The 20,503-nt window shown below is 51.1% G+C and overlaps 10 protein-coding genes across 10 annotated transcripts; 3 read left to right on the top strand and 7 right to left on the bottom strand.

Annotated features, from left to right (window-relative positions):
• Nucleotides 1-192: 192 nt before the first annotated feature.
• Nucleotides 193-1,870, bottom strand: KVR01_012284 (uncharacterized protein; the record flags this gene model as incomplete). The annotated part of the gene is made up of 2 exons (XM_044784323.1): nt 193-1,686; nt 1,751-1,870. The coding sequence occupies 2 exons, from the start codon at nt 1,868-1,870 to the stop codon at nt 193-195; spliced, it is 1,614 nt and encodes a 537-aa protein (XP_044638862.1).
• A 2,131-nt stretch (nt 1,871-4,001) lies between these two features.
• Nucleotides 4,002-4,463, bottom strand: KVR01_012304 (uncharacterized protein; the record flags this gene model as incomplete). The annotated part of the gene is made up of 1 exon (XM_044787455.1): nt 4,002-4,463. One exon carries the CDS (start codon nt 4,461-4,463, stop codon nt 4,002-4,004), a length of 462 nt encoding a protein of 153 aa, XP_044638882.1.
• Nucleotides 4,464-6,440: 1,977 nt separating this feature from the next.
• KVR01_012156 (uncharacterized protein) lies at nt 6,441-8,552 on the top strand. Its single transcript, XM_044789006.1, has 5 exons — nt 6,441-6,608; nt 6,657-6,731; nt 6,790-6,859; nt 6,918-7,578; nt 7,652-8,552. Exons 1-5 carry the CDS (start codon nt 6,552-6,554, stop codon nt 8,253-8,255), a joined length of 1,467 nt encoding a protein of 488 aa, XP_044638734.1. The 5' UTR covers nt 6,441-6,551; the 3' UTR covers nt 8,256-8,552.
• A 401-nt stretch (nt 8,553-8,953) lies between these two features.
• KVR01_012265 (uncharacterized protein) lies at nt 8,954-9,765 on the top strand (the record flags this gene model as incomplete). The annotated part of the gene is made up of 2 exons (XM_044791269.1): nt 8,954-9,144; nt 9,297-9,765. The coding sequence occupies 2 exons, from the start codon at nt 8,954-8,956 to the stop codon at nt 9,763-9,765; spliced, it is 660 nt and encodes a 219-aa protein (XP_044638843.1).
• Nucleotides 9,766-10,460: 695 nt separating this feature from the next.
• On the top strand, nt 10,461-12,850 carry KVR01_012189 (uncharacterized protein; the record flags this gene model as incomplete). Its single annotated transcript, XM_044783290.1, has 2 exons — nt 10,461-10,821; nt 10,929-12,850. The coding sequence occupies 2 exons, from the start codon at nt 10,461-10,463 to the stop codon at nt 12,848-12,850; spliced, it is 2,283 nt and encodes a 760-aa protein (XP_044638767.1).
• Nucleotides 12,851-13,273: 423 nt separating this feature from the next.
• Nucleotides 13,274-14,457, bottom strand: KVR01_012218 (uncharacterized protein; the record flags this gene model as incomplete). Its single annotated transcript, XM_044784004.1, has 1 exon — nt 13,274-14,457. Exon 1 carries the CDS (start codon nt 14,339-14,341, stop codon nt 13,274-13,276), a length of 1,068 nt encoding a protein of 355 aa, XP_044638796.1. The 5' UTR covers nt 14,342-14,457.
• A 271-nt stretch (nt 14,458-14,728) lies between these two features.
• KVR01_012247 (uncharacterized protein) lies at nt 14,729-15,941 on the bottom strand. Its single transcript, XM_044782439.1, has 3 exons — nt 15,836-15,941; nt 15,216-15,782; nt 14,729-15,153 (listed from the first exon to the last, which is right to left on the bottom strand). The coding sequence occupies exons 2-3, from the start codon at nt 15,774-15,776 to the stop codon at nt 14,881-14,883; spliced, it is 834 nt and encodes a 277-aa protein (XP_044638825.1). The 5' UTR covers nt 15,777-15,782; nt 15,836-15,941; the 3' UTR covers nt 14,729-14,880.
• Nucleotides 15,942-16,511: 570 nt separating this feature from the next.
• On the bottom strand, nt 16,512-17,471 carry KVR01_012147 (uncharacterized protein; the record flags this gene model as incomplete). Its single annotated transcript, XM_044789004.1, has 1 exon — nt 16,512-17,471. The coding sequence occupies one exon, from the start codon at nt 17,469-17,471 to the stop codon at nt 16,512-16,514; it is 960 nt and encodes a 319-aa protein (XP_044638725.1).
• A 495-nt stretch (nt 17,472-17,966) lies between these two features.
• On the bottom strand, nt 17,967-18,704 carry KVR01_012138 (uncharacterized protein; the record flags this gene model as incomplete). The annotated part of the gene is made up of 1 exon (XM_044782447.1): nt 17,967-18,704. The coding sequence occupies one exon, from the start codon at nt 18,702-18,704 to the stop codon at nt 17,967-17,969; it is 738 nt and encodes a 245-aa protein (XP_044638716.1).
• A 421-nt stretch (nt 18,705-19,125) lies between these two features.
• On the bottom strand, nt 19,126-20,389 carry KVR01_012238 (uncharacterized protein; the record flags this gene model as incomplete). The annotated part of the gene is made up of 3 exons (XM_044781284.1): nt 19,126-19,324; nt 19,404-20,033; nt 20,076-20,389. 3 exons carry the CDS (start codon nt 20,387-20,389, stop codon nt 19,126-19,128), a joined length of 1,143 nt encoding a protein of 380 aa, XP_044638816.1.
• Between the last annotated feature and the right edge of the window lie 114 nt (nt 20,390-20,503).

The following is a 20,503-nucleotide window of genomic DNA, read 5'->3' as shown; positions in this document are numbered from 1 at the left end:
AATCCTTAAAGATTCACTAATTGAGTAATACTAAATATTATAATATGCTAATCTACAGGGGACTACTTTATGCATTGAATGGCATAGATGTAGAATTCTGTTTCGGCTGCGGCCCAAGCATGATTCGATGATGCCTAGGTGGGACGGGCAAAACGACTGCATCCTTGACCTGCAATTGACATCGCTCCTAGTCTAGATGTCAATGAAACGCGCCATCCAGGTGTTGGTGATTTGTTTGGCTTCATCCACTAGGCCCATATCTAGAAGCAGCTGAACAGTTCCCCTGAGAGCACTCTCGAGAGCACTAAAAGTCCACGTATGCGTAAAGGTAGCCGCCTCGCCGATAAAGATGGTGTTGAATTGAGTCTCATAGAAAGCGGGAAGGTACAGATCTTGCTGTGAGAATATCTGCATCGTAAAGGCACCAGCATGATGTTCGTCCTGTTCCCAGCAGTGCCGAGCGGAGATGCCCGTCCAATTTTCTTCCACAACATCGCCGTGAACTTGAATAAGAGCCCGTTTGATATAAGCAAGGTGCTCCTGTTCCGACATGGCACAAGCAACGGTCGCCTCGTAGTCGGAGAGGTACGATGCAAGCATTGTGCCTGGTCCAGTAGCATTGAAATCCCACGAGGGGTAGCAGACCTGGCCGAGCTGCGGCTTGGTGATGCGGGTGCAACCGCCAAAAATGGGCCGCTCAAGGTGTTCCCAGAACCGAGTCTTGAACTGAATAGCGACCTTAACAGCGTTGGCGAATAGCGTTCGATCAACAGCTCGCTTCAACAAGCTTGAGTATGGGGGCAGATCCCAGAACTTTAACAAGTTAAGCGGGACACTGTTTAGTACGTAGTCGAAGTTCTCAACCCTGTCAGTAGTCTCGAAGGGCTCAGCTCCGGTAGGTTTCCAAGAGACAGACACAGTGTTGTTTTCGTTGTAGTGTAAACCGTTTACCTTGGCGCCGTACTGGACTCTTCCCTTCATCAGAGGCTCGAAGGCAGCTGGGAGCCTGCTGAGACCGCCTTGAACAGTAAGCCACCTGCTGGCCAGGAAGTAGACAGTTTCGTATTCCCACATGGGCCAGTAAATATGAGATAGTGCAACCTCGTCAGTGGTGTTGACGTCGGTTTTAATGACATCTCGCAGGTAGGAAACTTCCGAGTAGTCGAACATGCCGTCCTCCTTAGCTTGCTTGTAGGCTGCAAAAATGTTGGTGGCGAACAAGCGAATTCGTTCCGCGTCGAGGCCTTTAAAACTGTCCAGAGCATTGATGGCTTCTGCTGCAGCAGTGGCGTTATGATAGACAGTAGGGTTGAAGTAGGCCGGGTCGGTTGCTACCTCTGTCTTTCCGGGGAAGGTACCGTCAGACCGTCGGAATGGAGAATCAACAGGGGTGTTGGGAGAGCTCTGAATCCAATCCCAAAATTTGACTTGCACCGACTCATTCCCGCTGTTGAGCTCGTTGAGTACATCAGCCAGCTGGAAAATGATGCGTTGATCATTAAATGGAAACGTCTCATTGGTCTCAGAGTCTGTGATCTCGACCGGAAAACGCATAGGCCCAAGCTCGTGATACTGGCCTTCCTCAGGGGAGGTGCCGTTGAGATAGACAGTCCTGAAGCGGCCGCCAAGACGATCAGACGACTCCAAGATCTTCCAGTTGTGGATACCGACAGAGTCCAGCAGCAACTGCGATCGTAATAGTTAGTCCAAGCACATAGAGATCAATGAGAACCGGCAACTTAAGGCTCACAGAAGACATTAGTCCAGACATGCCAGCACCGAGGATACCAAAAGACTTGTTCTTTGCGGCGGCGACAAATGATCCATCAGGCTCTTTCTGTTCCAAATAGGCCACACCGTTGAACCACATGCTGTCGTCTCCTGCCACTTCCACGAACGACCTTTTTGCACTTCGTCGAGCCACGCGCTTGGCAACTGGAAGATCCTCGGATTGCCCCACCAGCTCACCGTCGAGGAAGGCATGAAGACATCCACCAGTCGTGTCAGTGGGAGTCAACCAGACGAACTTGGTTGGTCGCCTGCCTTCATGGTCTACATGTCGTGCGGCTAGGGGATGGCCACCGACATGAGTTGTACCGACAAGCTGCTTTGCATCCGAGACAACAGCAGCACCATCGCATGAGCCGTAAGTGATAGTAAGTTCGCCGTCGGCATTGGTTTCGTACGCGATAATAACGTTGTGAGCGCTTCCTGCGCTGATCTGTGAAGGAGAGAGGAATGTCACAAGAGGCCGATCCAGTGGCTTCGCCTCTGTCAGAGAATAAAAGCCCCCTAGCAAGGGAAGCAGATTGAGTAAGGATCGCATGGCTGATTCTGTAGAGGTTTGAATTACCAATAATAAAGAGTCCCGAGATGTTGTTTATGGAGGAGGCTTCCTTATAGACGCGCCTGCTTCCCCCTGTCTATGGGGTGGCCTTCGGAAATTTACTTTCTAGGACCATTGCCAAGGGAAAAGGGCCGGCATCGCCTTTCCTGACCTCGATCAGAGTCACAAAGTAGATTGATATTGTCAAACGTTGAAACTTTATGACTGCTCTAGGAAGAAAAAAAAATTATCTAATAAGATTATTATCTCATGTAAACAGGATCAAAAGATACGGCAATGTTTTCGGTGAAGGAAACCATGCGCGTTTCCGTCCGGCCCGGTCGGCTATAAAAGCAACAATTGATACGTACTCTTCTGTGGAGATAAGGAATAAACGCCAAGTAGTCTAGATAAACCATTTGCCGATGCCAAGCAGGCAAAAAAAAGCGACCCTTGTTGTTATGTGTCAGCCTCGACAAGATGTCCAGCATCGACAACGCTTGAGGGTTTCTTGCCAAGTAAATAGCTTGAATCGGCGCTCCGGAATGCGGCGACTGGCTTTTCATGTAGTGGAGCGCTACCGCCATGAGGTCGAGCTTACTGTCCAAATGCTACAACATGCATTATGTTCACTGTACAGAGCGGCATTCCCCTGTGAGGAAGCAATTATGCACAGAGTAGACCGCGGGTCAACTGACAATCCACGACGTACTGGCTTTGCAGAAGTCGCCAACATGGTGGAAGCAACCCAAATCACTCTCAAATCTGCCCCAATGGCAGCAGCAATATGTGACCCAATGTTCATATCAATTAGGTCAACCTGTCACGTCAGTCCTGACACACGGCGTCTGTGGAAGCCAGCATTTGAGTGCAATATATTACACAGAGGCATATGTGGTTTCGCTTCTATTCCGTATACGTCCGAGGACATAGAGGGGATGTGGTTAAGTAACATTTATCCCTATAGCTTTCATAATATTTTAATATAATATTTAATTATTTAATTATATTTTAAATTATTAACTTACTTTTTTATAAATTTAAATATTATGTAACTTTTTATATATTTAAGTATAATAGGGCTAAAGGAGGTTAAAAAGAAACCCTTTAAAAGTTAATAAATAAAGTTAATAGTTAGCGTTAAAGTTAGTAGTTAGTATTAAAGTTAGTAATTAAAGTTTAAAAATATATTTAAATATAGAAAAAGGTAGTGTAATATTTAAATATTATATTAAAATGTTATATAAGCTATAAGGATAAATGTTACTTAAATATAGTACTTAGGATATATATAGCGCCTTTATAAGGTGGTAAGCGCTCTAGGGGCTTAGCTTAGGTTCTTATTATACATACTCCCTATCTCCTAAGGTCCACACCACATACCCAATCCAGTAATTAGTAATAGAGCAGGCTCTACTTAACCTCTAATAACTTCCATTATGTTCTTTTGTTTCTTATTAGTAGTATACGCTGTTTAAACTCTTGGTCTTATGTGTTTACTACTTGATGAAGGTGTTAGTATGATGACAAACATGTGTGAAAAGAAAGTGAATCTAGATATTCATCTCGTTGGTTTCACGATCTATGTGAGATCATGTTATATACTAGTATCTGGCGTCGTAATCTGAGCTTCACGGTACCTAGTAACGTTGGTACCGAGTAATTTCAGGGCTCACTACTTGTCAAACGCTCCACCCACACCCAAAGTGCTCGAACTACCATCATCCGTCCCAAGTGCACCGTTGCTTGAGGCGTACGTAGATTGCGGATGTAGCTCCAGCTCCTTGCGAGACTCCCCGGTGGGCCAAAGCCTTTCCTCGTCATCCCGAACCACGGTTACCTCCTGTTTTGAGCTGTGTAAGATCGAGATACCATCTTGGATATTGAGTTCATGAAGCTCGTCACGCGTAGCCCGGCGTTTCCTATTCATGCTGAGGACGCTCGAGTACGGCATCTCTGGAGCATTCTCTTCTGACCCGACGACCGCACCACGGCTCCTCGTCAACACGGACCGCATGTACCGACTGGCCAACGGCCGAAGTGCTGGGACAGATGAGCATACTATGCCTGCGCCAACCTCGACGTAGCACCAGTAGTATGTGGGTATAACGTCCCATGTATAATCAGGCGAGCTCATGGTTCCTGTGAACATTATGATTGTCCTAATAATAGCCGCCGCACATCCACTACCGGATTGAAGTTAGCTCACAGATAATTTTGCGCGGTTTGGTATCCGGCTATTGTGTTGACTTACAGTCCTCCAGTCGCAAAGAGAAGTATCAGAGATATCTTTCGCCGGGTCTTCATCTGTAGAGGCAGCAGGATGGGGAGTGGCAGGATAAAAAGCGCTGCATCCACCAAAATATTTGAAATGCTCAAAACCAGCATCACGGTGACCTGGTTATAGCATCTTGCACCAACAATTGTCATGTCCCATGCGGCAGCAAGAGGAAAACATCGAAAGATCATGATCAAAATGTATGCCAGTGAGTATCCGGATACGAAGACAATGAGGAACCAAACCGCGATGCGGAACGATTCGACTGGCGAGAGTTGAAGATACAAAAGGAGTAGACTGAGTTTTGCAAATGTAATGGCAAGGCAGTAGAATGATGTGGAGACGATGGTCCACTGAACAAAGTCAGCTTATAGCTCCTCAAACTGCGCGAAACTGCGCAACTCACAACTTGTAAGCCTCGCGCGAAATCGTCATATAAAACATTCCAAACTAGGCTTGGGTTAGCAATTTTAAATATCGGCAAGGAGTTGTTCTCTGGTTCGGGGAGGTATTTACTGTGCAACCCGATCCCGAGATTTCGCTCTGTTTGATACACATCAGTGATCGCGATACTTGTAGATCCCAGGAGTCGGTGGCATACGTATTGCATTGGTGACAGTCAAGAGAATCGTCGCAATTAGTGCAGCAATCGCAAAGTCTGGAATACCAATGGTTAGTTCAATGTGCCGGGGCTCCAAGGTTTCTAGCGGAACCCACAGTCGTCTACCCGCAACCGCATTTTAACCACGTATTTCCTTGTCAGGACACGAAGTGCTACCACCGCAAACACTATGAATGTCATGACTACACTCGCGAGGCCCATTTCGAATTTTCGGTTTGCACTTCCGTCGAATCGCGGTCTACCATCTGGTGGTGATGCCATGTAGACAGGAGTCTCTCGGTTGGTTGCCATCTCAGGAGATTTGGTGTAGGATCATTGAAAACGAAAAGAAAAAGGAACTAGGGAAAGGCACCTAAAATGAAATTCTAATCAAATACGTCTAAAAAAGAACGTGTAGTATCTCAGAAGCCCGAACGACTGCTTTTGTGTGCGAGCTGGAATCTTCCGACCAGTCGATGGTGGCACAGCGGCGCGAGACATCCCAAAGTCGGTAGTTGCCTTTCTTCCATGGGGACAGATCTTCAGAGGTCACCACAGTAGCAAAAGGACTGAGGATATTGCTGCTTTATAAACGGTGACGTCGATGCAGTCTACTTGTTCGACCATAACTGAACAGTCCTGTCTAATAGCCTATGCGTGCTGGCCCGGGGCACATATTCTGTTGAGGTGCTTGTCACGCTGTTGGTGCTGATTACTGAAAGTTAAGATCCACATCAGATCAAAAGTCCCGCTCATGCATGTAATGAGAGGGCTCTGAATATGCTGTTGGTTTCCGGACGCCCCATATTGAGGTTTCAAACCTTCCGGACCGACATTTCCGGACCAACACTACCTAGGTAGCAGACTGATATGTGACGAGAGGCATGTCGGCAGACCCTCAACTCATTGGCAAGGTAACACAACCTGGCTATCAGACGATTCCACAATCTACCAGCGCTTATTGGATCTTGTGATATTATATATGGGCCGTGCAGCTTGTCCTGCCTGCCTGCCTTGATCGCTGCATTGAGGCCGGTGACACCAACAGGTGCAGTGCAACCTCCAACGGCCGAGCGCACACATATCAGAGTGGATCTCAATATGTATGCCCCTCTCGTCTCCCCATTTTTTTGTGATGCATAACAATTATTTCCTCGTTCAGAGCGCAAGAAGACCGTCCTTAGCGAGTACTTTCGATATTTTAATCGTCCCATCCTGATTCTTCTCCGCCATACCTGACTTGAATCGTGTCTCACTAGTACTTCCGAGATTCAACTTGTGCACTGAATGCCCCTGGACTGCTTTTCTGACCCTCTGAATTTGGCCAGTATTTCCAGCTGCTTATCATGTTTGGTTTCTCGATTTGGTGGGCCCCTTTATTGGCATTGGCTGCCATTGTGGTGGTACGTAAACCAAGAAGATCTGATGGATTCCTCTAACAGAATCTCCAGGCTCGGTATGCGTACCTACTTTGGTTTCACCCACTTTCCAAGTATCCGGGGCCGAAACTCGCTGCATGTACTGAAGTAAGCCGTGAAACGCACACAATATTTCTGGGAGCTTGTAGCTAACCACACGGCATAGCTTTGGTATGCGAGAAGTTGGACTGGAGGGAGATGGCATTTAAGGATCAGCGAAGCTCATCGAAAATATGGTTGGTACAACCTGCGGTCCGAATAGTTTATGACCACCAGCTAAAGAGTTTGTTGCAGGGGACGTCATACGGATTGCGCCCAACGAGTTGTCATTCGCGTCCGTGCAGGCGTTCAAAGACATATACGGGCCCCCTTCCAAGACCAGGAAGCTATTCCCAAAATCTGACCTGTTTTATGACACCGGCATCCAGAGCATGGTGTTTGAGATGGACCCAGAGGAGCACGCGAAACAGTACAAACTATTTGCCCCGTCATTCCGGGCATCTGCGGTGCGCTCGCAGGAACACGTGGTGCAGGAACACGTGGACCTCTTCGTGTCTCAGCTTAGGTCCCTGGGGGAAGCTGGCATTGACGCGACATCATGGTTCGAATGGCTCGCTTTCGACATCATCGGCCAGCTTGCCTTCGGGGAGTCATTTGGTGCTGTGAAGAGCGCTCAGCCAAACTACTGGGTCTCACTTCTGCACGGCGCGACGTACGGAGGTACCATTGGCCTACTTGCCAAACGGATTGCCATCTTGGGCCCGATAATGCGCTGGGCGCCACGTTTTTCCCAAGGTGCTGCAGATGCTATCGAGGACATGGGGAAGCATGGGTCACTGACGCTTGAGAAGACGAGGGCCAGGATCAAGATGGGCAACGAGCATGGCGTCGAGGACTTCCTCGCGCCGGCGATCGGCAGTCTCGACGAGACGCAGCTCGCCCAACAGGCATTCGTGTAAGTGCAGTTGTGAATCCACCCGCTCTCATCAAAATATGCCATTTCGGCTGACGACTATATTGATTGGCAGCTTCCTCACAGCCGGCGCTGAAACCAGCGCAACCGCCCTCGCCGCCACACTCTGGTTTCTGTCCCGGCCAGCCTACGCTCACTGCCTTTCCCGGCTGCAGAACGAGGTGCGCAGCGGATTTCTACGCTACGATGACATCACGGGCGATGCCGTTGCCCAGCTTCCATATCTTAATGCCGTGCTTGAGGAGACAATGCGCATCATGCCGCCTTCGCCTGTTGGCCCACCCCGTGTTAGCCCTGGTGAAATGGTCGACGGCGTCTACGTACCCAAGGGAGTGTATGTATCCGCTGATATATGGTCTTTCACGCGTGATCCGCGCAATGTAGATGGTGAGCCCGAGGTATTTGAGCCCTCGCGCTGGACCGATCCGGGCAGGACAAGACCCTATTCGGCCCCATTTATCATTGGGCCGAGGATGTGTATTGGAGTCAACATTGCATGGCTGGAGATGCGTGTTACGCTTGCCAAGATGGTTTACGCATTTAATTGGGAGTTGAAGGACGCTGATGCCAACGACTGGCTGGAGCGCTGCAAGCTGCTGCAGCTGTGGAAGAAGCCCAAGTTGATGGTTCGGGTTATTCCGAGGACGGACGCTTCATAGGGAAGAGTTGTTCAAAAGGTTGAACTGGATTGCTGGGTCACAACATGGTGGCTTGAAGAATACAAGCTCTAGTACCTAGGTAGAGACCCTTGCAGTTGCCTTGAAACAGCAGACATGCCTGCATTAGGTGACATGGCTCGGTAGGAACATCACCAACATGTAGTAGCGCATTGGTCCAACCAACATACTACCCTAGGGTCAACTGGTAGCTGCGGTCTCAGGGTGTGCACAGCGGCTTGGCTATTGGCTTCGGCGGCGGGATTGGCTAAACATTTAATCAAGGTCCTTTGAATCCTACCCTCAAGTGCTACGGTACTGCGGCACAGCATGCGACGTGTCCCGATGATCAACTCGTAGCCTCGGTACCCGGTGTCTCAATGCTTATGTATCAGGAGAAGCCCACATTCGGGTGAAAATTGATAGGGACGCGGAGTCAAGCATTGCATTTGACACCCTTTCGTTTGTTTACACGTACTCTGCGATATACATGATCCCGTAAAAGATGTGCAGCATTCTCGAAAAACAAATTGGCTTACGCCAGCTGTCCAACGACACATTCGCTGCTGGGTGGCACAGTGATTGGGCCATTGGACCAAGTGAGCCGCCCATTTTTCAAACTTGTATCGTCGTGATACCATCGCCTCTTCTCCGTCAGCTGACAATACATTCCCATCACTACAGCCATCCTGGGCGGTTGCATGGTCTCTATCATTCAACTCGCCGCACAGGAATTTCTAAGAACAGATCCTGCTCTAGTCAAAGTCAACCAACCGGACGTTTTAAGTTTACATGCCGAGTTCCTTCGTGTCTGCGGTCACGATGACAGCATCATCAAAGTCACGCCGTTGAAGGTCGGCAGTACCGTGAGCACACTACAACTACAGCTGCTGTACGTGAACCATTGCTGGCTGAGCTTTGTTTCCCCCGTTTTGGGCTTCTAGTCGGAAGAAATCGTCGCCCTCCTTTCAGTTTCCATATCGAAGCCAAGTGTTATTGTCATTGCGTGACCCTCTCTTTACTCGCTCACACGGATGTGCACAGGCAGAACGACAAAGTCAAAATAATTGCACTGGCCAATTCAACAAATTTTGACATCCCTCTGGGACCGACAGCGCCAGAAACCGACAGCTGGAAACTCTCACCGCCTCCTAAACCCAAGCCAGATTTCGATGCCGTACTCGCCCATAAGCCCGACCCTAACTGGATTCCAGCCATGTACACCGGCGAGCTTCTGCCCATGACCGGCCGTTTGCTCTTCTTAAACCCCTGCCACGACTTTCCAGATCAGGGTGTCTGTGATGCCTGGAATGGCTGGATAGGTGACGAGCGAATGAATGAGACCTACATGCCTGTGATGGCCGAGGTCATGCCGTCGTTGTCTGATACGCTCCTACGCACTGGTGGGCCGTACGACGCCCGTGTGTTCCATGGAAAAGCAGCGCTATGGGCTGAAGCGAATCCCGGTGTGCCTTTGGTGATGGATTCGAATACTAATGCTGAGGTCGGTTGATTGCACATGTGAATGGAGAGCATCATGTTCTAACAATCTTCAGACCATGAAAGTCGCTACTGTTAATATTACGCTCAGCTTGGATATCGAGTATAAGCGTCGGTTGCCGAAGGAGGGTCTACGCTTTACCTTCACCCGGGCAATAGCCAAGACGTTGCTTGACGGTAGGATGGATGCGCATCTGACTATCTGTAACGAGGATATGGAGGTTGTTTGTCTGTCACGACAACTGATACTGGTTCTCGGGATGAACCGAAAATTCGGTGGCGACGCGCAACAGCCTGGATCAAAGTTGTAGGACCATTATCTGTCTTGAATGAGTCTTATGACTGCCTTACAGTCGCAGTGTGATTGGGAATACTTTCAATGGATTGCACATGTAATTCGAAAATGTGGCCGATAGACATCATAAACGTTAGGTAGGTAGATAAGCTCGGGACCAATACTTAAGTATGGAATCTGAGATGAGACAAGCGTCGGTTACACAACATTTCCCCTCAACTTGACAGGCAAACGGGCCAGTGAACGTCTCGAAGTGAGCCACAACACGCCTCGATGACCGTCAGACTGGTTGGTGATATCCACAAGCTGAGGCTGCTAGATGCCCGTCCGTCACACAGAAGCAATGCTTGCGCCGACAAATCTTGAGAATATCGCTCTAATGGTTACTTGGCTTTTTCGTTCCATCCAACACCATGGGAAATCCCGCCTCTCTGTCCTGTGCCGAGAACATCGCTCTGTTTCACTTCCTTCATGCTGATCGCGGAAGAGACGGGGAACTTCGGAAAGACGCTGTTCCTTCACTCCCATCAGTCGCGCCTGTTGAAGCCCTGCCTACCGACCACAAGAATTATATTCTTTCATTTGACAGGGAACGTAGCCTCGCTAGCGCGCTCGCCTTCATATCCCAGATCGAGGACGACCCCGACCACATCCCTGCCGTTTGCATTCGGGAGGATCATTCCTTGCCGGCAAAGCCATCACTCCGCATACTGCTGGCTGTGAACAAATCCGAATTCGATGATGGCGACGATACTCTGAAGAAAATAAGACAAGGTTTTGAGGGAATTTTCGGGGAGCTTGCTCGATCGATGGACCACAGCAAGTTCATATCTCCTTCTGCTAATCCCCCGTCAACTGCTAAATCAAACGGTGCCAAACAGACAATCATCACGTAGAGATTGAACATAAGATACGCCGGTTGATTATATCCATGTGCTTGGAACGGATTCTGAGCCGATTACGCTTGACGACCATCGAGAGGAGGAAGACGAAGCAGCATCCCAGGACTAGATTTCACAACATCATTCAGGCTCTCCCATCACATGGCAGTGCCTTCATGGAATCGTCAAATGGCGAAATGGTGTCAGAGAAAGAGCTAGAAGTGTTTGTCCAAAGGCTGAAGGAAGTTGTGTCCCTGATTGACGCGTATACGAACCACCCGAGGGAGCAGCAGGCCGAGGACCTGGTTGTCGCAATTGCTCGTCTCCGCCGGCTAGATTGCGAGACCATGCTAAACACGATATCGGATGACCAAATCGAGGCCAACAACAAGAAAAGCACATTGAACATGATAAGGAAAGTTGCTCGGTACGCAGAAGCTGCGCGGTTCCTCATCCGAACATGCAAGAAATTCCCGATTGCTCGACGGATGCAAGTGGTGATTGTAAATCTCCCGAGAGATGCATCGGCTCGCGCACCTTTGAAACCCGAATACAGTATTGATATAGCGTCTATGCTATTGAGGGTCAAAGCACCGAAGAGGAGCAATCGTATGACGCAGCAATCACGGATGAACACCATCTGCCGCTTGCTCGGTACGACTCCGGACCGGGCGGACGAAGACCTTACCAAGCAAGCCGCCAAAACTCACGAGACTGGAAAGGTACATGCTGAAGTCCAAATGATCGCTCATTACGAGACCACCAGGAAGGCGGAACTGGAAAATAGCAAACTCCTCCCGCCTAGGATTGTCTCATCCTGCAAAAAAGCATGTTTTCTCTGCGACCTGCTAGTCAAGGTGCATGGCAAGATGCAAACACCTTGGTCACATGGGAAATTGTATCCGGGGTGGCGGCTGCCCGACTGTCCAGGGCTCGATCTCCAGGAGCGTTTCAACGGCGTTCTAGAGAATTGTATCAGAAATAGTATCGCGCTACTGTTTGAGAGGGGTGAAAGAACAACCTACCCAGCACCAAGCGAGAGTACACTTATCACGCTGCCTTCACTAGCATCAGAGCCAGTCAGCGTGCCGGTCCCGAAGAACGACGACAAGGTCGAAATGACCGAGCCGCATATCGAAGGCACCCAAACTATGAGCGATGTTGATGGAAATACAAAAGAAGTCGACCAGACGGATTCCAACCCCAATTCCGGACCTCCATCAAGTTTGACGAGTATGAGATCCGCTGATGGAAAGACCTCCCATGAATATAATGCTCGCATTAAGCCAGATCGCGCATCTCAGTATTTCCCGGTCAATCAGTCGCACCAAATTGAGAAGACTGTGGAGGGGCCCAGTCTACAAGGCGAGTCTGTTCAACAGGAACATTCATCATGTGGCAAGGTGGGAAAGGAAGCGAAATACGACCACGACACCTCGCCACAAAAGGATTCGGAAGACTCGGCACACGACGGCACTGAGCTGGGGAATGAGGATCTACGCGACACCTCCAATGAGGCTGTTATTTCTTCGGACTCAGATGAGCGGTCTTTCCAACCAACTGAATCTTGCGTGGACAGCGTCAACTTACTCGGTGCATACCATCATTTGAAACCGGGTCAGAAGGTTTCGGACACTGTTCATACCATGCAGATGAAAACCTTCTTTACCAGGTCTCTAGTGGTCCAAGTTGAATACTCCATTGGACCAAATCTGCAAGCAGCGGGAGGGAAGCAACGGCGAGAGCTTCCATTCAGCATAGAGCGGTTGGGTGTGGATGAGGTTGCAAGATTGAAGAATGAAGGTATTTTGACAATCGGAAAAGAAGAGGCAGTCATTGGCGAGGCACCGACAGTTCTGCCTAGCATGGAACATGTTTACGTGGCTGCCGGAGGGGTTGTGTTCAGGATGGACTTCCACTGAATTGCGGCGTGTCTCACTCAAGCGCAAATACAGGCGCAGAGAACTTCAAGTTGACCGACGAGTCCCGAAAAGGCGTTGTTGGGGGGGGGGGGGTGTAAGCGGCGTACTGTAGAAAGCTTTGACAAAAAAAGACATTCCTTTTCCTTCTTGTCGTCGAGATATGTCCAAGCCATGGACCTTATAAATAAGGGCAGGCCAGCTTCCCCAATTTGCTTTTGATTTGGCGGTATCACTGATACTAGTACAGTCCGGCGGGTATCAAAACCCAGGGCGACTTGCCGAGAGCAAGGAATAATATCAATATGGACAGGGTGGCAAGTTGACTACATGGCCTAATAGTAACGGGTACCTAGGTAATGAATCAGGAGCTCTTATTACACCAGTATATTAACGGCTTAGAAAAAAAGGAAAAATGCCCCACAACTACAGAACGACCCAGAAACCGATTGTGAGTACAGATAACATGAAAAGGACATGGTCAAAGTAAACCGAGGGTGCCGAGGACTGAAGATTAATGGCAACAGGGGCTCCACTGCCAGGAGCGCAAGTGAGGTTGAACTTGGCCGTGGAGCTCAAGTCGTCGGTGATGGCAAACTTCTCCTTGTTCGCAGGATTGGAGTCCCTCAGAGTATACCACCACGTATTGACCCGTCCAAAGAGCCTGTCGCACCCAATCTCCTGCCAGTACTGACCGGCGTTGGATACGCTGGCGACGGCCTGTCCAAAATCCGGGCCCGAGCCCGGGTAGCCCGTCTCGGTCACCCAGACAGGCTTCCCCTGGGAGGCATTGAGAGATTGTCCGTAGATGTAATCGAAGATGGTCGTGGCGTTGCTGAAGTCGTTGCCCTTGTCTCGTTCGTAGTAAGGGTAGACGTCGGTCCCCAGCCAGTCGACCTCCTGGACGACGGCACTGTTGCTCTCGTTCGCCCACGCGCTCCACGAGTCGACGTGCCCAACCGGCTTATCGCTGAGGATTGTGCCATTGATGGCAGCACGGACATCGCGGATAAACTTCACGATTGTGTCTGGTCCCTGTCCTATTCCTGCATCGTTCTGTACGCCGGATTCTGAGGCACGGTAGAGGTCCTCGCTTCCAACAGAGATGGCCACGACAAGGTCGGCGAATTGTTGACCATGCTGGTCGATGGCCTTTTGCATCGCAGTCAGTTCTTTCTCAATTGATTCAGTGCCCGAGCACCAAATGCCAAGCAGCATCGAGGTGTTGGTTGCAAGGGCTGCAGGAAAAGCCGAGATGGGGTCGGTCTGGGTGCCGGCTTGGATCATGGTGTACAGCCGCACGCTGTTGAAGAGCCCCGGGGACCCCCGGAGATCCTGGGCCGTCGTGAACTCGTCTTGGAAATCGGACTGAGCCTTGGCGGCATTGTTGTCCTTGGTGGCGCCCGAGTTGAAACCCAGGATCCCAGATGGCATCTGCTGGCCATTGCAGCGGATGGCGAGCAGTGCCAGGAGAGCGGCGTTCAAAGAATGCATCGTCAAAATTGCGAAGAAGCACCTAACGAATGTGGAGAGCCGAAGTGAGAGAAGAGGCGGGACACGCGGTTTGGGAGCTGGATGGTGGATGGCTTGCTTTAATCACAGAAATAAGGGAGAAAGGGCATGTTTGAGTTTGCCAGGCAAGGTTACTGCTGGCCGGGGGTTTAAACTCTGAATATGGCTGATCAGCCCCTTCTTCAGCATAAAGTTGGCTTGCAATTTCGAATGTAACTTCTCCCCCTGGCCTCTTTTACTTTCATGCCGAACCTCTCAACGTTTTAGGTCGGAACTCAGCTCCTCGCGCCCAGGCAGGCTAGCGCGCAGTCTAAATTTCCATAACGAATCGTCTCGCACAAGTAGAAGCCGACTTGAGATGGGCGTGCATGAGGAAGCGAATCAAATGATAGAGTTTCATGACATGCACAGCTGGAAATCCCGCGGTTCAGCCGCAATCATCCCATCATCGACTCCGATAATTTGCAGCTTCGGACAGCGCCTCCAACCTTTTAGTTTGCTCCATTTTATTCGTCCAAAACTTAGGCAGGTACCTTGTACAAGATTTCACCGTTTGGTATCACGATGAAATTGTCCTCCTCGGCGGCCCACTGCTTCCACACGGCACTGATCCTGTCCAAATCCTGCTGTGTGCCAACATCATGCCTCAAGAACTCCTTCGCAAAATCCGACTTCAGGGCACGGTCCGTCCAGCTCTCGCCAAAAACCCTCGCTGCCTCCCCGGTATAGTACCAAGAGCTGAACCCGCTCGACATGTGCGCTTCATCTGTCTTGCATCCAGCCTGTTTCGCCCACTATAGCCAAATTGTGTCAGCAGTCAACTCTGACAATGTCTTCCAATGGAGGGAGATCTCACCTGTCGGACGTAACGACCAGCATCAGGCTGGCCGCCACAAAGCCTCGCGGTCTTCCGGTAAGCGTCCAGCCACTCATCAAGCCCCTGTGGCTCAGGGAACCACGCAAAACTCTTGTAGTCAGCCTCGCGGGCTGCAACTATGCCTCCCGGCTTGGCCACCCGCTTCATCTCCCTGAGGACGCCAACCGGGTCCTGGACGTGCTGCAGGACCTGGTGACAGAAGACGACGTCGAAGGAGGCGTCTGGGTAGGGGAGGGCGTTGGCATCTGCGACCTCAAAAGTGCAATTTGTGATGTTGCTGCGGCCTGCCACGTGCGCCCGCGCGCGTTCGAGAACTGCCTCGACGGCATCTACCCCGGTGACCTTTCCCTGAGGGACGAGCTCGGCGAGGTCTGCGGTGATGGTCCCTGGGCCGCAGCCAATGTCCAGGATGGTGTGATGTGGTTTCAGGTGCGGCAGGAGGAAGGCGGCGCTGTCTTGCGCGGTGCGTCTGGCGTGGCTGTTTACTACACTGGCATGGTGGCCGTGGGTGTAGATGGCCTTTTCCTGGGTAGCGGCCATTTTTGACTTGTAGTTCGTAAGTTGTGTGATAAAAAATTGGAAGGGCGGGTCTCAGTTACCAAGAAGGAGTTGATATTCGGGTCCGACGAGGCGCCTTAAATGCTGTAAAAATCAATTCAAACGAGGAGTGTCTAAGATAGCAGCAAAAGATTGATTCGAGTTGAGACTCATTAGATGGTTTGAGGACGTTGACGGTTGGCGAGCTATGGAGACAGGCGCCGGTATCGGGGCTTGTTCGCTGCACTATGCACGGATGCCATAAACGGCAACCGAATAAATCAACCGTTTTGGTTTAAAGATGTAGAAATCTTCCCAGCTCGAAACAGAATAGCCCAATCTCAGTAAGTCAATATCGTGGCCGCATTGTTGTTGCTGTATCAGACGGACGAGAAATGCATTGAGTAGACCCTGAAATATTACGAACCGGGGAGAGTTGCGAGGCGAACCGCTTGACATACATCTGCCGTTCTGCTGCCTGGCGAGAAGTGATCGATGGAATTATTTATCTCCCTTTTTTTTTTTTTTTTTTTTTACAAGATATCAATCAGTTCCTCGTGTATCCACTGATACGCACACCATATAGCGCCGTGAGTGCTACCACCAATCAATATTGGCTGAGTGCTGATTTGCATGGGACACGTGGAAAGCATGGCCGGATGTTCGAAGAGAATGGCCGATTAGAAACCAGAGGTTTTGACTTGGTGCGTGATTATCGATTCGGTCAATCTCTCATTCTCATAGTTTTCCCAGGCCTCCAGATCTGCCTGCTCCTTGAACATGGACGACCCGGCCTGTTCGCATCGCCTCTCTGACAGCTTCCGCAACTCTCACAGCGGCCAAGCCATCCTCCCCGGTACACAAAGGCTTCTCGCCGTCCCGGATGACCCTGACAAAATGCGCAACCTGCAACTCAAATGGCACCTTGGTCCTCTCTTCCTCGGTCAGCCATGCATCCAGTGTCTCAGTCTCTTCACTGAGCTCGTTGTTCCACGACCTTTCTCCCCCATCGGCCACGTCGTAAAAGCTTCGCCGCAAATCAGGCACGCTGAACGTGCCATTCGTACCTAGTATCCGATATACATCCCTTCCCGTCCTGGGGATCGCAGGATTCTCCCCGGTGCCCATCTCAAATGCGTGTGGACTCACGACAGCATCGCTGAGCAGGAACGTCCCGGCCACGCCGTTCTCAAAATGCAGGATTATGGCGCCCCCCTCCTCAGCATCATGACCGCGCCGCCTGGGTGTTTCAAAAGCGGCAACCCGCACGACCTTGCTGCCCAGCAAAAAGTGGAGGATGTCGATCTCGTGGATGAGATTGATCCAGACCGGCCCGCCGCTCTCGCCGCTGCGGCGCCATTCCGCCGGGGGCTCGAAGTAGGACGGCGGTTTGTACAGTGCCCAGAGGCCAGATACTGCTGTTATCTCTCCGATCGAATGGGTCTTGGATTCCAGTATTCGCTTCGTCGCCACCACGTACGGGTTGAATCGCCTGTGGTGGCCGGCGAGCAGGCGTAGGGTGGGGTGTGCCCTGGCGTGTGCTACGAGGGACTCCCCCGAGGGTATGTCGACGGACAGTGGCTTCTCGCACAGCACGTGGATGCCTGCGGAGAGGAGCTCTTTCGAGAGGGTGACGTGGGTCTTGTTCGGCGTGCAGACTATGGCGGCGTCAGGCTTTCCGGATGGTGATGCGAGCATGTGTGAGATGGAGGGATAATGGGTCGTTCCCAGCTCTTTTGCGACGGAAGCTCCTGCTGGTCTCGGATCGACTATGCAGTGCAACACGGCATCGTGGTCTTGTATCACGGCTTTTGCGTGTCTCGGGCCTATCAACCCCGAGCCAATGATCGCTATGGCGATAGTTGCTCGTGGAGCTGCGGCCATTGCGGAACGTTTCCAGGAGAATGGATTCCAGTCATGCCAATTCGAGTGGGGGTAAGCAAGAACTTTGGTGTCATAGAAATCATCTCATGTCGCATAGCCGCCGGTTTGCGATGACGGACTGTGGGCTGCGTCGGCTAATCAGCTCTCTTCCGGCCGCCCGACCTGGGATTTGGATCCTGCCGAGTTCGGGACCCTTTAACGCCGTCCCGCATTCTTCCGCACCGACGACAATCGGAGCTCCGGGCGGTTTCGACACATGTGCAGACGGTCGCGCATCTTGGCCCGGGAGAAGCAACAACGAGACGAGCCTCACAGGTCTTTCCACTTCCACACGCACCACTCGTGAAGCTTCTCGTCGTCCCAGTCCTTGAGGTCGATTTCCGCCCGGCCCTCCTGCACGGCAACCAGGCCGCCGGCCTCCATCAGCTCCCAGAACTCCCTGATATGGTCGATGTATGCGATCCGCATCGCATACATGACAACAGCCCGGGCATCTTTCGTCCTCCGTAGGCATTTTAGGATCGTCTGGCTCACCAGCTGAGGGTGGTCTTCGGTATACATGGTGTCGGCCGTGACGATAACGGGGAACGCCGTGTCGTCGTTCACCTCGATTGTCGCCTGTCCGGCCTCGCCCGATGTCCCATGGATAAAAATCTTATCCGGGCTCTTCCAGTCCAGGGTTCCGCATCCCACCTTCGCGCCGTATGCTGCAACGGCCTCCTTGTTAAGGTCTGCGTTCACTTGCACCCCGGGGACGATAGTGGGTAGGTCTGTGAGCAGGGCGTTCCCCCCCCAAACGGCGGCAGCAGCAATGCCAGTGAGACCGGTGCCAGCGCCGAGCTCGAGAATAGAGTAGCCAGTGGTGGGATTCTTCAGTTGTAACCGGTCGATTTCTAGCTTGTACAGCTCCTTGGAGAGGAGAAAGGCTGAGCTCCAAGTTACGAGGGACAGCCCCTCGGCCGAACAGCTTGCTTCAGAAATTACGAGGGAGACATTGTTGTCCTCACTCGTAGGTACGATATAATTGGACGGTCTGGGAACGGCCATGGTGGATGTGAGTTGGGTGATACCGGTCGTGAGTTTAATATAAAAGTTCTTTGACAGTAGAAAATTTCATTCAGGGCGGGCCTTGACCATGAGAAAAATTGGTCGGGATGGCTTCTAATCTGATTTTGACGCTTGGTGGTCCGTGCCCTCTACTAGTATGTACACTGACACGATCCATAGCTCAAGAGCTGCTTCACCACAAACACCCCGCAGTGCCTTCACCCACGATTTCTTCCCAACAAAAATGACAACACCTCCTGCTACTAGTGAAGCGACCCTGTGAGCCTTGTAAAATTTGACTCTCACTGTTGCCAAGAATGTTTGCTCATCTTCACTCCGATGATGGCAACACCCTTCAATGTTGGATGTCCAGCAATGCCGGCACACCAATGTTCTGTGCCAGGTCTGCCAGCATCGCAAATCACCTGGTGCCCCTCAATTTCTGAGCTTCGGACAGGTCCTTCTCCAATCTCGCTTTCAGTGCTCGGCCTTGGCGTGATGGTGCCATGCGCTCAGCCGGCAGCTGTCCCTGTTCCAAAAACCTGACATGGCTCTTGAAATCTTCGGGGTTGCCTGTCCAGAGCCACATCTGCTTGCAAGCTATGCTTGACACGATATGACTATGTAAGATCAATGAAAGAAGGTTAGTCTCATGTCAGTGTGTCCAGTGTGGAAAATTGGATCGGGGTGAGGACATACTTGATCGTCCAGGTGTAGCTGTCACCAAAGACCTCAGCAATCTGGCTCCGCCGAATTGATCGATCGAGGACCTCTTCCAGTTCTCCCAACCACAGCCTTGTCGGGGCTCCAGAATACAAAGCATGAGATTCTGGATCCTTCTTCAACTGTCTGTATTCCGCCAGCATCTTCTCATGCGCTGCCGTGTCTACCGCAGGATTTTCAACATCGCAGGCTGGACAATTGCAAACGAACCCCCAGTTCTGCTTCAGAGCAGCCAACCTCCTGCCCCGCTCTTCGTAGTAGTTCAAGTATGTCAAGCAGAGCTCCTCTTCTGGCTGGATGTCCCGACTGGTTCGAATTGCGATCGTGATGCGGCGCTTGTCAGAGTCGGTCGTGTGCTCGTAGTCGCAGTTGGGGAGGCAGGAGTGGTTGAAGCGACTGGCTTGTAGATACAGGGAAGATGCTTCAGCAAACGTGTTGTCGAAAATGTTCGTCATGAAGACAGAACTCAGATGGGCGATGAGCTCGACTTGCTGCTCTGTGAGCTGGGGTTGGCCGCTCCCAGTGGCGAGAAGGCTCAACACGTTGGCCTTGAGGTCTGGACAGTCGCATGCGTGGAGGCCGAGCACCTGCTTTCGCACTTCAGCACTGCAAGAAACATATCGAGATACAAGGTCCGACAAGAATTACAGTGTTATGGGCTGCGGCATTGCGACTGTCAGGGTCGCGTCTTCCTGGAGAATGATGCTGCCAGCAGGGATCAAACGCGTCGCAACAACACCGATGCCTCGACCAGGCAGGCTCTTGAGAGTAATCGCACAGCCTTCAGCATTCTGGGGGTTCTTGAATCCACCAGAAGACACAGAATGGTGCTGCATCGGCGCTGCAGCCTGTTCAAGCTGTGTGCGACCAACTGGATTGGAGTCGTCTCGAGAGAGGTTGTCCTTCTCTATCGAGTCGAGAAGCTGCCTGATCTGTACAAGGCAATCCTTTGATGGATCCATGGTTTTATTGACTCTGCGTACTGGATGGGTGTTGATTTGATTAGCGATTGTAATGTTGTGCTTGGTGAGAATTGTAGACTGGGAGGGCTCAAATGTTGTTGTGGTGAGTGGGGC

Source organism: Diaporthe batatas, assembly GCF_019321695.1.
Source record: "Diaporthe batatas strain CRI 302-4 chromosome Unknown Contig00018, whole genome shotgun sequence".
Lineage (NCBI taxonomy): Eukaryota > Fungi > Ascomycota > Sordariomycetes > Diaporthales > Diaporthaceae > Diaporthe > Diaporthe batatas.
This window is presented reverse-complemented; position numbering and strand designations above follow the sequence as displayed.